Here is a 15,024-nt window from a genome sequence, read left to right as displayed (position 1 = left end):
ATACTTGGATCTTAGAAAGGCTTTTGATACTGTTGCACATGGAAGACTGCTACACAAATTGGAGCAGTGTGACATTGGAGGCAAATTGCTGCTATGGATAAAGGGGTGGTTGAGTGAGAGAAGACAGAGAGTGGTAATCAATGGACACTGCTCATCATGGACTAATGTTATTAGTGGAGTCCCTCAGGGCTCAGTGTTGGGTCCATTATTGTTTTCTGTATTTATAAATGATATTGATGATGGTATATCAAGCTTAATGTCCAAGTTTGCAGATGATACAAAGGTTGGCAGGGTTGTCAAGGACACTACTGACACTACACTGCTGCAACAGGATCTGGAAAGGTTGAGCAGATGGGCTGAGAGGTGGCAAATGAAGTTTAACATTGACAAATGTAAAGTACTACACATGGGAAACAGCAACCCCAGGGCAACGTATCAACTCTGTGGTACTACACTGACAGTGGTAGAGAATGAAAGGGACTTGGGGGTGATTGTGCAGGCAGATATGAAGTTCTCTGAGCAGTGCAGACGGGCTGCAAGAGTAGCTCATGGAGTATTGTCAATGATATACAGGAATTTTTCCAGCAGGGATAAGGAGGTGATTATTCCATTGTATAAGGCAATGGTCAGGCCACACCTAGAGTACTGTATACAGGTCTGGAGGCCTCATTTCAAGAAGGATGTAGAGCTGCTGGAACGAGTACAGAGAAGGGCAACAAGATTAGTGAATGGAACAAAGGGGTGCTCTTACGAGGAAAGGCTTAAGTTTTGCAAATTACAGTGTCTGGAGACTAGGCACCAGCGAGGTGATCTGATAGAGGTGTATAAAGCCTTGAATGGTTTAAGCATGCTCAATGCTGATGGGATTCTTCCTATAGCTCAGAAAAATCACCTGAGAGGGCATAAATTCAAATTGAGGAAAGACAGATGTAGGATAGACGTGCGGAAATTTGCCTTTAGCCAGCGGGTGGTTGGTTGGTGGAACAGACTGCCATCCCTTGTGGTGGAGGTTGATAGCCTAAATAAGTTTAAGGCTCAGCTGGACAGGTATTTTGAATGAACAGAGGGGTGAAGTGGAAGTGGGGTTTTTTTTTTTTTTTTTTGGCTGATGCTGCATAAGCTTGCTTTCTTGCATCAAATGCCTCTACTAATGCTAATGCTAATGCTAAGATTAATAGATTTTACTGATTAATTTTCGTGTAGCAATGGTGGCTATTTACGATCGGTAAACTCGTGGATTTGATACCCTTTCCGATACTAAGTAATACCTACAAAATCTCTATCTAAGTTACTTTAAACTTAAGTACCGTAAATAGGAATATAAAGCTATTCTAGAAAATAAGTTAATGTCAATTTAAACTAATAATGCAGAAAATAAATCAGAAAAAACTTCTCTGTTCCAAGAGCGGCAGAAAGGCACGTCCGCACAGGCAACCCTCATCCTCAGACTCCCTCAGTTGGTATGAAAAGCCAAGATTAATTCCTTGAATGCTCCCATTTAGAATTTCTTTTAGAGTTGGTCCCACTATATAGAATTTAAAATCTCTCTGAGACCACTGTAGTCACCTTTAGGAAAGTAAAAACCCTTTCCTTTATCCCTGATGATAGTTACATCTTTAAGTAAAACCCACATCAGTACACTGCGATGACTGCCATCTGGTGATTTCTTCACCTGATTCTTAATGCATGAATTATCATGGCTGATAATCATATCAAGAGTATTACTCCCTCTGGTTGCCTCTTGAACATGCTGCTATAGAAAACAATCATTCAGAAAATCCACAAAAGTTTTGTTAGTGTGTGAGTGACCAACTACAAGTTCCGTTCAATATCTGGGAAGTTAAAATCCCCCATTATAAGACATTCTGATTTCCTGGCCCACTCTATTTCTCTGTACAGTTGTTCATTGTATTCATCATAGCCATTAGGTCTATAACACACTCCTACTCTCATTTATTTCTTTCCTTGTGCTTATGCCACACCAAACTGATTCAGCATTGCACTGTCCACCCATGTCAAACTGGATGCACTGCCTTAGATTTTATGTGTTCCTTAACTAAGAGCATAGCCCCTCTTCCCTTGCTATCCTGTCTATCCTTTCTGTGCACATTGTAGTACCCAAATTCCAATTCTGCATTCCTGTTATCTGTGTGAGACCATGTCTCTGATATCCTAACAGTATCTACCTCTAATGTCTTGACCAGCACTTCAAATTCATCAAATTTATTTACTATACTCCTGGAATTGGTGTTTTTGAAAGTATATATGCACGTGTTCTTATTATTAGTTACCCTAACACAGCCCATGTATTTACTTGTTCCATAATGACTCCCAGCAGTTCTTGAAATCTCCAGCATCTTGCTTTCCAGGCTGCTGTTCATTCAATAGAAGCAGTGCAAGAATCACTTTCACCTCTGCCTGTGACTACTGTTAATCTATTAGTCTGCTAATCCCTCACCAAGCTAGCAGTTTTCTGACCCAAACCAAAGATCACAAACCACTTGCCTTTATTATGAATATGAATAATAAAAATCACAGAATACTGAAATGGTTTCTGAAGATTCAGGAATTTAATGTGTAATTTAGCTACATCCAGAGAAAGGAAATAAATTTGCTGATCATCTGTTGAGGGATTGTATTGTTAGTTATTCAGAAAATGATTCTGAAGATGATGAGTTATGCAACAATCTTAACCACTTTGAATTTGCTTCCAGCAGTTAATTGAATAATGCATATTATTCAATTAACTATTTAATAGTTAATAAGATAGTTAATAAGAATTGTTCTGAGCATCATCCTCAGCCATTAACAGAGCCTACTTCTAAGTATAACTTAGAAGTTTCTAAATCTACAGAGAAATTGCAGACTGAAGAACTTTCTACTTCTGTTCCTGTAAAGAGCTCATCTTCGTATGCTCAAGAAGGAAAACATTCTTTTCTTTTCTTAAGTTATGATAGCTTCATCCCAAAGAAGTTAGAGCGTTATAAAGGAAGTCCTGCAGTTGAGACAGTCCATGTAGATTATTTTCAAGAGAGTTATCTCTGATCATAATGAGAAAAGGATAAATGTATCCATTTCTCATTATTAGCTTTAGCATTAGTAGTGGCATATGAAGCAGGAAAGCAAGCTTATACAATATCAGCCAAAAAAAAAATCCACTTCTCATTCACCTCTCCATCTGCTCCAGAAGTTTGTCTAGTTCTTCCTTGAATTTATTTAAGCCATCAACTTCCAGAATGACAGATGGAAGTTTCTTCCAGCAATCAACTACTCACTGGCTAAATTCAAATTTCCTCACATCTATTCTGCAACTGTCTTTCCTTAGTTTAAATTTATGCCTGCTCAAGTGCATAATCTGAGCAAGAGGAAGAATCCCATCAGCATTGAGCTTGCTGAAACCATTTAAAGCATTAAACACCTCAATCACACCACCTCACAAGTGCCTAGTCTCCAGATGTTGCAGTTTGCAGAACTTAAGCCTTTCTTGGTAAGAGTAACCCTTCGTTCCCCTCACCAATCATGTTGCCCTTCTCTATACATGCTCAAGCAACGTTTCCTAAAATGAGGCCTCCACACCTGTATGCAGTATTCAAGGAGTGTCCTGACCATTGCTTTATACAAAGGGATAATCATTTCCTTATCCCTGCTAGCAAAGCTCCTGTATGTCATTGACAAGACCCCATGAGCTGCTCTGGCAGCCTGTCTCCACCGGTCAGAAAACTTCATATCTGACAGCACCATTACCCCCAAGTCTTTTTCATTCTCCACTACCCTGAGTGTAGTACCACAAATTTGGCACATTACTCTGGGATTACTGTTACCCATATGCAGTGCTTTGCATTTGTCAATGTTAAACTTCAGTTGCTACCTCTGAACCCATCTGCCCAACATGTTTTAATCCTCTTGCAGCCGCATACCGTCATTGCTGTCATTAGCAACCCTGCCAACTGTTGTATCATCTTCAAACTTGGACAATAAGCACCTGTTATACCATCATCAGTATTACACTGTAGTGATAAATATAGAAAACAACAATTGTCCCAACACCAAACTCTGGGGGGCTCCACTAATAACATTAGTCCATGATGAGCAGCATCCATTGATTATCACTCTCTGTCTTCTTCCACTCAACTATCCTTTTATCCATAGAAGCAGTATTCTCTTAATGCCATACTGCTCCAATTTGTACAGCAGCCATAATTGTGCAACAGTATCAAAAGCTTTCCTGAAATCCAAGTATATAATATCAAAATTATTTTTTTCATCCAGTTCCTTTGTGACCACATCGTACTATCCAATCAGATTCGTCAGGCAAGATTTCCCTTAAACCCATGCTGTGTCTGAACTATAGCTGCAGTCTTGTCTAGATGATCCTGCATTGCTTCTTTAAAGTGACTCCGTTGCTTTCCCCAGAACAGAAGTTAAACTAACATGTCTATAATTATTTGTGTCACCCTTTGAACCCCCTTTGAGAATTAGGTATACATTTGCACATCTCCAGTCCATGGGGACCACCCCTGAATCTAAGGATGCTCTCATAATTATGTCTAAGTGTTTGCTTACTTCCCTTGCTGCCTCCTTCAATATAACTGGATAGATTCCATTTGCCCCAGGTTCCTTTTTTATGTTTAACTTCAATAATTTCTCCTCTACTTTGCTCTCCATTATTTCAGAATCATTTAGCTCCCTGTTAGGGTCTGGTAAACTTCTGTCCTCCCCTTTCTTAGAGAATTCCTGATGTGTGAATTTAGATGAAATATTCATTCAGTTTGTCAACTATCTGAGCAGGATCATCAACTGTCAAACCACCAGCATAAGTGGACTAATCTGATTCATCCCCTTCCTTCTAGCGTTTACATAAATAAAGAAGTCTTTGTTGTTTTTCTTTGAATCCTTTGCCAAGGATTTCTCATAATCAGCCTTCACTTGCCTTAACCCCCTTTGTGACTTGATTACAGACCAGCTTATATCTGCCATAGGCTTCTGTGTCACCTGCTAATTTATATGCATCCCACGCATTTTTCTTCTCTGCGACGAGCCTCATTAATTCATCTGACATTTATTTATTATCTTGAACAGTATTTCTTAGTTGATATGAAAAGCCTAGGCTTCCAAGGTTGTCTTTTGTGATCCAGTACAGAAAAAGCAGAATTGCTGTGGTCTGAAGTAAAATGGCCTTTTTCTGGTCATTAACCACCCTTCCTATCGTTTATGTTATTAGCAAACTTTGACAACTTCACTTGTACTCCCCCATCAACTTCATTAAAGAAGGTGGCAGTTGTAGACTCAGTGAGGTCCACTGTTTTAGGCAGTGATGTTTCCTTGGTTATTGTTGTTTCTAAAGATGATTACCTGGACCTACAGCTAATGTAACATGCTATTGCATTGCTTACTGCCATCAACTTGAATGCTCTGTTGGGATTTGTTTTGTGGATCCATTTTCTTGAGGATAAAAACTTTACTGCAGGCATCTTTTGTGGGTGTTCTTGACTTGCTGTTGTCTCTTTCCTCCTTCTTGTGCTGTTTCAAGTCCTCATTGGGTTATTCTGTCAGATCGGAACAACTCGCCCAGTTTCCAGTTCAGCCTCACTGGCTACCATCAATCTCTTGAATGGCCACAAGCATATCATTAACGTTGACCTGAAAAAACAAGCATCTTGGACACATTCTGTCCATACCTTGCGGCCTGCCAAACCTGGTGCAACTGTTTTTCAGGGTCGCCTACCTGCCTTTACCTTACTCTAATTAATGCTACTCATTCATTTATTAATACTATTTAGAATTTAATATTCGAAGTCTGGGTAGTAGTGCCCACCGAGAATGAGTAACAATAGTCTTCTCTATTAGTGAAGTGTTATTTATTCGAGGTAGTGCAATACATGGTAACTCATTGTGAAGGATGAGCACAATATGAGATACAGATGAAATTATGCCCTTTACGCTACTGTTGTAGCTTTTTCTTTAAGAGTTGTCTATGGTGTGTTGGTCATGCCAATCATTTAAAATTATTTATATTATTTCCTATGGATAAATCCCTCACTTAATACAAATTCAGATACTCCCAGTTAAGAGCACTTAGTTAGGGACACCTATTCAGCCACGACATGACCATGAGATGGATTGATCAATATGAACAGTGATAAACCCTGAAGGAAATTCAGAGTTAGTATGAATATCACAGCCCATCATGATGAGGTTTTTTTTTTATCTGCCCAGTAGCACAGTTTTACTCAATATATAATGCCTGTAGCCCTTTGAAAGGCAGTAGTCCTCTAGGCTACTTAACTTTCTTTCAGGTGACATTTGGACAATTAAAAATGGATAAAAATTGATGTTTCCATGTTGTCTGCAACATTCACTAAAGAGTAAACATGTTTAGTAAATCATTACCTCAGTCAAATTCTTCATATATGAATCGGGAAATTTAGAAACTAGATAATCTGTCATTTATTGTCACTTGCCAAGCTTGTTCACAAATAATAATTAGACAATTCCATCCATAGTCCTTAAAAATTTTTGATGTTTGGCATCATGCATTGCCTGTGCTAGGTTTTCAAAGTCAAACTTCTTCTCTTGGTGTGGTTCTTCCTCAACCTTGTCCTCATCCTCAGAATTCTTCTGCCAGGATCATTGCATCTAGTGGTATGGCACCAAAAACAGCGATTGTGATTTTTAATAATTATTTAGCGATTACCTCTGTCACAGGTTTATGTTTTGCCTGCATAACATGTGTGTTGGTTTCATCTAGATACTTTTTGTTCAATTTAGTTGTACTTTATTGTCCTCCTGCTGAGGAAACTCAACTTATTTTGCATCAGTTGGAGGAAGTTTGAGATTTGCCTTGCAAAGATTGTTACTGATCTGAATGCTAAATCGCATTGCTGGTATAATGCATTTACTGATGCAAGGGGAAGATGTATTGAGGAGTTAATTCTTTCTTATGGCCTTTGTGTACAGAATCTTCCTGATAGACCTGATACCCTTTCTATAGTGAATGGAGAGTCAAATATAGATGTAACATTGACATTGGCGGATAGAGTGCATGACTGGGATGTTAGCTTAGACATGATCCATAGTGGCCGTCGGGCAACTAATGATGCGAGGGAAGAGGTCTGTGTTCGGGATCTTACAAGATATTGTATGGACAGAGTTCATTGGTCTAGATTTAATGAGTATTGGCAATCTAGTTTTAGTGAGGAGCATATTGAGGGCCTTGCCTCAATGTCTGTGACTGAGTGTGTTGATTATATCAAGTACTTGATAACTCAAGCTACTGTAATGTCTACTCAGAAGAAACAATCTAGAAGACCATCGGTTCCTTGGTGGAGTTCCACGTTGGCTGATTTGAGGTCTGCAATGAATAGGGCTAAAAAAAAATTATTGGCGAAATAGACACCTCTCTGAGGACTCTGAGGACGATGTGCAGCTGTTGAGGGAAGGTTATTAAGAAGCTCATAGAAATTTTCATAGAGCTGTAACTGCAAATAAAATTGAATGCTGGTAGAATTTGGTTAAAGAAGCTGGAAATGCGGACCCTTGGGGACTGATTTACAAAATCTCTCGTAATAGGCTGCTTTGTGGGGATGTATATAATATGGTTATTAGCAATCAGGAAATTCTAGATTGGTTGACAGCTGTTGAGGCAGTAATTGCATATCTGTTTCCATGTGATATTCCTCATGATGATACTCAAGAGCAGGCAGAGATTCGTAGAGGAAATATAGAATATGTTGGATCAACTGATGCAGTATTATTCAACTTAGTGGAATTGATTGCAGTGATCTCAAAACTTAACGTTAAAAAATGCCCAGGAATGGACTTGATTGAAAATCAGGTCATTATAAAATTCTTTGACTTCTTCCCTCAAGTTTTGTTGAACTTATTTAATAAATGTTTTCTGGAAGGGGTTTTTCCTAGACCCTGGAAGCAGGCTTTGTTGAAGATTTTGCACAAACCAGGGAAATCCAAAACTGACCCTAGAGCTTATAGGCCAATTTCTCTTCTTGCTAATTTGGGGAAGTTGTATGAAAGGATGCTTGCACCCAGAATTTCTAATTTGTTGGAAAGTAGTCATCTTTGTTTGGAGTGCCAGCATGGATTTAAAAAGGGTCATTTGACTGAAGATGCAATAACTTCATTACTAAATTATGCTACAATTTCATACATTGATTAGGAATCATGAGGGATGCTAAAATAGGTTATGTGGATGATTTGGTTATTGGAATGCCTGGAAGTTCCAGGGCTGATTTGGAAAATAAAGTGCAGCTTATATTGGAGGACTTTTTGTTGTGGGCAAATATGAATAAATTAAAAATTTCACCTAGCAAAACTTGTTTCATGGTGTTTAGAAAGCATTTTGATTATCGTAAGCCACCTCATGTCCTTTTGAATGGGATCCAGGTTCTTTACGTTTCCCAAACAAAATACTTGGGACTGATAATTGATGATAGCTTTTCATTTTTGTCACATGTTACTAAAATGAATGAGAAGGTAAGAAAATTTGCAGCTTCAATTGCTTGAATTTCCTAGAAAAGAGTGGGGATTAAGTAAAAATATTTTATCCCTTTATTACAAGACAGTATTCCTGCTGATGGTATCTTATGCAGCTGAATGTTGGTTCTTTAAGGTGAATATAGTTAAGATTGCACCGAAGCTGTTAACATTACAGCGTACAATGCTAATGCTGTTGAAAATAACTTCTGTACCTTGAACAGTATTGAATAATGCCTTACAGGTCCTTGCAGTTTTTTTACCACTGGACATATATTGCTTACCGAGGCTTGCTGTATAAATTGAGAAAGGACATACATCTCTGTGAATATGTTAGATATTATCATGGATCTTGCTAATAATATCAAAGAAGAGAAATCACATATTTGGAACCACTAAACAGGAATTTTGCAGCATAGATGGGACACTAATAAACATGGTAACATTACCAAAAGATATATTAGAGCAATGAAATATGTGTCGCAGCAGTTTTGGTTTTCTCCTTTAATGCCTACGTCCTTTTTGTTAATGGGTCATCGATCTCTTTGGGCTAAATTATTTGAGAGGCGATTGGATTCAGACCCCTTCTGCTCCTGTGGGGCTCATGAAACATGGACTCGTAATATTCTCTTGTGTCAGAGGATCGTCGACTTCTCTTGACCGACATTCCAAATTTAAATGAAGATAATGTGTCTGTCCTTCTTGAGGACATTCATAAGTTCAGTATGTTCCAGGAGTTTTCAATTGCAGCCTTCAAAAGCTGAACTGTAGTGTGATTTACTATGCATTGAACCCAGCTCATTGTGCTGGGCTTGGTTTGGGTGTACTTTGAACTTTGATATTGATTGTGATCACTGAATTTTTATCTTGAACCTGGTTCTTGGTGATCTTCTGTCAACTGGATTCTGGCAGACTAAACTTGAATTTTGTTGTCATGTCTGGCCTCAGTTTATTTATCACTTTTTTTTGCTCTCAGGTTTGGGCGATCTGAGAGCGGGATTGCAGGTGCCTACTGGTATTGCACTACTTCCTGTAGGCGTGTTATTTGTGCTATATGCACATACAGCAGGGGCTGGCAACCTGCAGCTCGTGAGCCACATGCTGCTCTTTGAATGTGTAACTGCGGCTCTAAATTCTAGCCCACACAAAACACAATTTGAAATGGAGTTAGAGGATTTAAAAATCCAAGGACATGTGGAGTGCAAGATTAAAATGCCTTAAAACTGAAATTGAGGATTTGGAAAGGCCCTTGCAATTCTACACAAATGGATGGCAAGAAATGAGTTGAAAAAGCAAGACCAAATTGCCAAATTGTGTTCAATGCATGGAGAGTAGCTTACCAGACAAGTATATAAATTTGAAAATGTTTGCATTTGGACTTCCCTCAGTTTTTGGTTCCACATATTTCTGCGTGCAAATATTTTTGAACATGAACTATATTAAAAATAAACCAAGAAACTGTCTGAGCAATGCAAGTTTCCCAGCATGTTTAAAGATAAATTACTGCATACTCGTCTGATGTTGAGAGACTCGCTCAAGAAGTTTAACAGCAAAAGTCACATTAATTCGTATCTAATTGGACGTTTGTTATGCTTTTTCAGTATTAATAAATAATATTTCAAAAAATATATATTTTTAATAAAACACTTCCACTCTTTTTCATTTCTTTACCCCCCCCCTTGAGCTGAGCTGAGGTGCAGCTCTTTGGATTCTCTGTTTTTTTTTTAATTAGATCAAAAATGGCTTTTCACTTAAAAAAGGTTGCCGACCCTGACATACAGTGATAGTAAACCAGGGCCCAGCTCACACTTTTATTCTAAATAATCCTCAGGCTGGCTATGTAGTTTCTACAACGGCACAGGGGCTTATGCCTGGGAGCCACCCTGACACACACACACACACACACGCGCGCGCGCAAACTAAGATTCTGTACAGAGATCATATTAATATATGTATATAAACCTTGTATAATATCGATAAAAATAAGATATAATGAAATTACTGAAAGTGTTAGCAAACAAGAAAAGGTATTAAAATTTTTAATTAGTTTTTTTTTTTTAAATTAAAATTTAGCTTTTTAGCTTAGCTTTATTTATTTATTTTTATTTTTATATATTTTATACATTCTTTAATTTTAATTCTTCCTTTTGGTCTCTGTCGGGTCGGCTACGATGTATATGTACTCACTTTTTAACGTGTACATCATAACAGAAACAGAGACCCAGCTTGTTGCGGTGGCTCCTACGATTTTCGCTGCCGACCCTATTGACGAAGTAGTTAAAGTCCTAGGACCCACAGCTTTAGGTACAGCTTTAGCATATGGCCTGCTGCATTGCTGAAAACTAACAGTGTAACCCGATCTCGTGCGACCTTGAATCCTGCGGCCTTTTTCTCTTCAACAGCTATATAGGTGCGCTGAGGGATCTTCTTCCAGAATAATGCTGTCTCATCAGCATTGAAAACCTGTTCAGATTTATATCCCTTCCCTTCAATGAGGCGCCTCCGTAGCCAGGTGGGAAGGAGCAGCAGTGCGTAGCACACGCTTCTTGATTAGACCGGGGTTCGAGCCCGTCACCACCAAATACGGAGGATGCGGAAAGGTTAAGGAATGACCACCGCATATCCTGGAGCAATATGGCCTTAGTTGCTAATGCTCCTAAAAACCAAACAAACAACAAATCCCTTCAATGAGCTTTTTGAGTTGCGCAGGGTAGGCTTTAGCAGCCTCGTGATCAGCTTCAGCACACTTTCCTGTAATCTTTACATTATAGAGTGAATAACACCTCTTGAATTTCTGGAACCTGCCTTTGCTGGCAATGAAAGTGGTTTACATGGTGCTGCTGATACTGATTAGACCGGGGTTCGAGCCCATCACCACCAAATACGGAGGATGCGGAAAGGTCAGGGAATGACAACCGCATATCCCGGAGCAATATGGTTTTAGTTGCTAATGCTCCTAAAAACCAAATAACAAACAGCTGCTGATACAGGGGGTTTGCTGCTTAGATTTGTTTTAAAGAATGAGGGCCTTAGCAGAAATCATACCAATGTTCACAGGCAAGCTTTTCTTGTGCTGATCTTCGATCCAAATGAAAGTGCTTTCTCCATTTTTAACATCATGTTATCACGTACATAAGCTGCATATTTAGCAGTAAGAATTCCACCAGTTTACACTGCCTGTCTGATCTCAGTTTCTTATATCCTTATCGTATTACTTTTATTGACACCAAACATGCAGCCCACAGCCTTGTATATGAGCCCTTCTCGACATTTATCTAGAATCTGCACTTTCTCGTTCAAAGTCATCACTTTCTTGGTCCTTTTAGGCTTTTGTCTGTCACTAGATGCGCTTTGCTTAGAACCCATGGGTATTCACATAAGCACAGTAATATTTTAAGCACAAGTAACCTAATGCAGACACACTACACACAAAGGTCACAAGCCATCCTACTTGAATGGCACTCACTGCGAGACTGAAGACACATGTGCCCCACCACCACACAGGGTGAATGCAGCAAGCAGCAGCCAAATTTTTAGTATGTTCAGTTTCTTTGGACACTAATTGTACTATAATAACTTTAATTTCAGTAGTTATTATGGGTAAGAATGTCTGTTCATTTGGTCTTTCTGTTTTGCCTGTCTCTTTGCTGATCAGAATCTAATAAGTTTCAAAATTGCTGTATGAAGAGTGACAGTTGGTTTCTGTGTCTTAGCTCAGTAATCAACAATTCATAACCTTGTCAGTTTGTGTCCCTGATTTAGTGGGTCTTGATCTCTAGGTTTGCTCAACATATAGTTAATAATTATGGGCTAACAGAACTTACTTTCCATATATGCATTTCAGAATGTAAGCCATTTGCACTCTGTAATGCAGCAATCTTGGCAAAACTGCCATCTAGTTATATTATGTGAGATAGAATCCATAATTTTAAAAATGTATTAGCAACTGACTTATTAAATGCTCATATGACGTTATCTCAAGATGATATCTATCACAAATTATTGTTTCTGGTAGCTAACAGCATGTGACCTGTCCTATGTAAATTGGCATATGAATTCTTTTTATAGATTTATTTTTTATTCTTTTATGTCTGGACATAAAATTGATGGATATTGATGGGGACACCTCTTATACAATAGACTTTCAGAATAATGGCACTTAATTGTTTCCATTATCTAGAAAGTTTTATTTTTAATATTTAATGCAGAAATAATGAGGCTAAATAAGAAATAGAGATTAATAATGCAATTTTATTAACTGCACATAAAAAGCCAAACATATTGATGATACAATGTTATATTCTGCCATAATACACTTCTGATTACACCCCGTTCTATTTTCTTTATTATATCAAGTTTATTCTGTGCAGTTAGCAAGCCGACCGGGCTAGCCGAGTGGGTAAAGTACCTGCCCGGCAACCCAAAGGTCGCGGGTTCGATTCCCGCCTCGGGCTTGGATCGAAGTACTGCAAAAACCTTGGGAGGTGCAATATGGCCACAGAAGCCGATGCGCCAACAACTACCAAATCAAAGCAGTTAGCAAAGCGGTATCGTCACCGTCCTCCTCCTCACACTGGCTAGATAAGGCCCGGGTTCAAATCCTGTTGCCAATGCGAGGAACTTTTATGGACTTTTTTTTTCATTCCATGGCTGCATTAGTTTGTTTCAGGAATAGATAGCAAGGTTTTCCCCGCAGAAACTGGGGTTTTTCATTCAGCAAAACAGGCATGCAATTTACAGACAATACACATGGGTATATGAATTAACTTTTCGGGTGACCTTAATGTAATAGTTTGGATTATATCAAGTTTGTCACTAAGGTTTAATGTTGTTCTTCTTTTCTTCTCTGTATGAGATTTATTAACTTTAGGAGCCATAGCGAGGAATTTTTAATTTAAAATAAATGTAAAACAGTGGCGTAATCCGTGATATCAGTACAGAATTCACTTTCAAAATGGTGAATGTAAACAAATACAGTAATCACATGACTTGCTGTTTTCTTTTTTTTTTTTTTTTTTGGTACTGCAAGACATCTGCGCTGTATGTAAACATCCGATCTCAGTGTGCTATTAGCTCGAATGTTTCGTTATTTGGGGTGCCATTATTTCGACAGTCTATTGTATATAGATATTAATTTTACTTTCATCAAGTTTTCATTTTATTCCATTGTAGTAGTGAAGGTAAACTGTGTGTATGTGTAATTAATATTCAATTGCAAAACATCTATTATGTTTTACTATTGAATATTAATTGAATTATGTCAAACATGCTGATTGATTAATCATTGCTTTTGAAAGTTATATGATTTTATGTTTTTAGAAAATAGTAATTAAGATAATTTTTAGTGCTGCTCTGGAATTAAGATTAATTAGAATATATAAACGGTGACTAAACGTTTGACCTGCCTCAGATGCCTTCAGTTTTTTCTGAAAATTTAAGTAACAAATTCAATGTTTGTATTTTGCTATATTTAAGTAAAATGTCTGTATGGTTTTTCAGATGCAGAATATCTGGAAGTTGCTCAGGCTTGCGATTTAAGAACTGCTGTTGGTTTAGCAAGATCTCGTACTGCAGATTCCCGCTTCTTTCTTCCATCTCCTCTTTCTTCTCTCTGTGGCCAACAAACACAAGTTAGTTTTCATTAACTTGAAAATATGTGTTGTAAAAGTTAATGTTAATGAACAGATTAATTTGAGAATACTAAATTTTTTCTATTTGTTTTAATAGATTTATTTTCAAGTTTATTTATTTAATTCAAATTGATGATGAATAATAATTTATACTATTGAATATCATTAATTTAAAATTAAAGGTAAACCCTGTTATTTTAATTTTGGAATACTTGCTTTTAAGTTTAAAATATATCTATTTTTAAAATTTCAGAAATTATCATTTCATTTCAAATTGATTGTCAGATATCACTTATGAAAGATTTATAGCTGCTGTTTGCTGCTCTAAATCTTTCATAACCAACTGTAGTAAGTGTAGTGAGAATATAACAGTGTGTGACACAACATTCAAGAAATTATCTGGTAATCAAAAACACACAAAGATTTAGCAATTCCTGAAGAGGATGATTATATTTTTAGCTCATATTTCAATAGTCACTCTTACAAACTGATTTTAGTGATCTGGATAACAGCAGAACTAGTCATGTTTTAATTCTCCCAAGGGATTTGCAAAGCCTTGAATTCCATGGTAAAGCTGCAACTCACAAACCTGATATAATACGATGGACTGAGACAATATTTAAATTCTATACAGTGGGACCAACTGATGATGTTACCAACAGCAAATGCAAAATGTGAAGTATTCAAATAACTTATCTTGGAAGCTACTAGGCTATACATACCAACTAAGAAATATTGTTCAAGGTTTAGGCCTAAATGGATGTCAGATGAACTGATGAGGCATATGGCAGAGAAGAAACATGCATGGGATACATACAAATTAACACATGACACAGAAGCCTATGATAGATACAAGTTGATCTGTAACCAAGTTACAAAGGATGTTAGGCAGGCGAAGGCAGAT

At 37.7% G+C, this 15,024-nt stretch overlaps 1 protein-coding gene across 1 annotated transcript in view; it reads left to right on the top strand.

Annotated features, from left to right (window-relative positions):
- LOC150078317 (protein SERAC1-like) overlaps positions 1-15,024 on the top strand; it is a 295,680-nt gene that overhangs the window by 52,688 nt on the left and 227,968 nt on the right. Inside the window, exon 4 of the mRNA XM_090384527.1 lies at positions 13,990-14,120. Coding sequence (XP_090240653.1) covers positions 13,990-14,120 — 131 coding nt within the window. The remainder of the gene's footprint in view (positions 1-13,989; positions 14,121-15,024) is intronic.

Source organism: Mastigoproctus giganteus, chromosome 11, assembly GCF_048544385.1.
Source record: "Mastigoproctus giganteus isolate SK-2022 chromosome 11, ASM4854438v1, whole genome shotgun sequence".
NCBI lineage: Eukaryota > Metazoa > Arthropoda > Arachnida > Uropygi > Thelyphonidae > Mastigoproctus > Mastigoproctus giganteus.
This window is presented reverse-complemented; position numbering and strand designations above follow the sequence as displayed.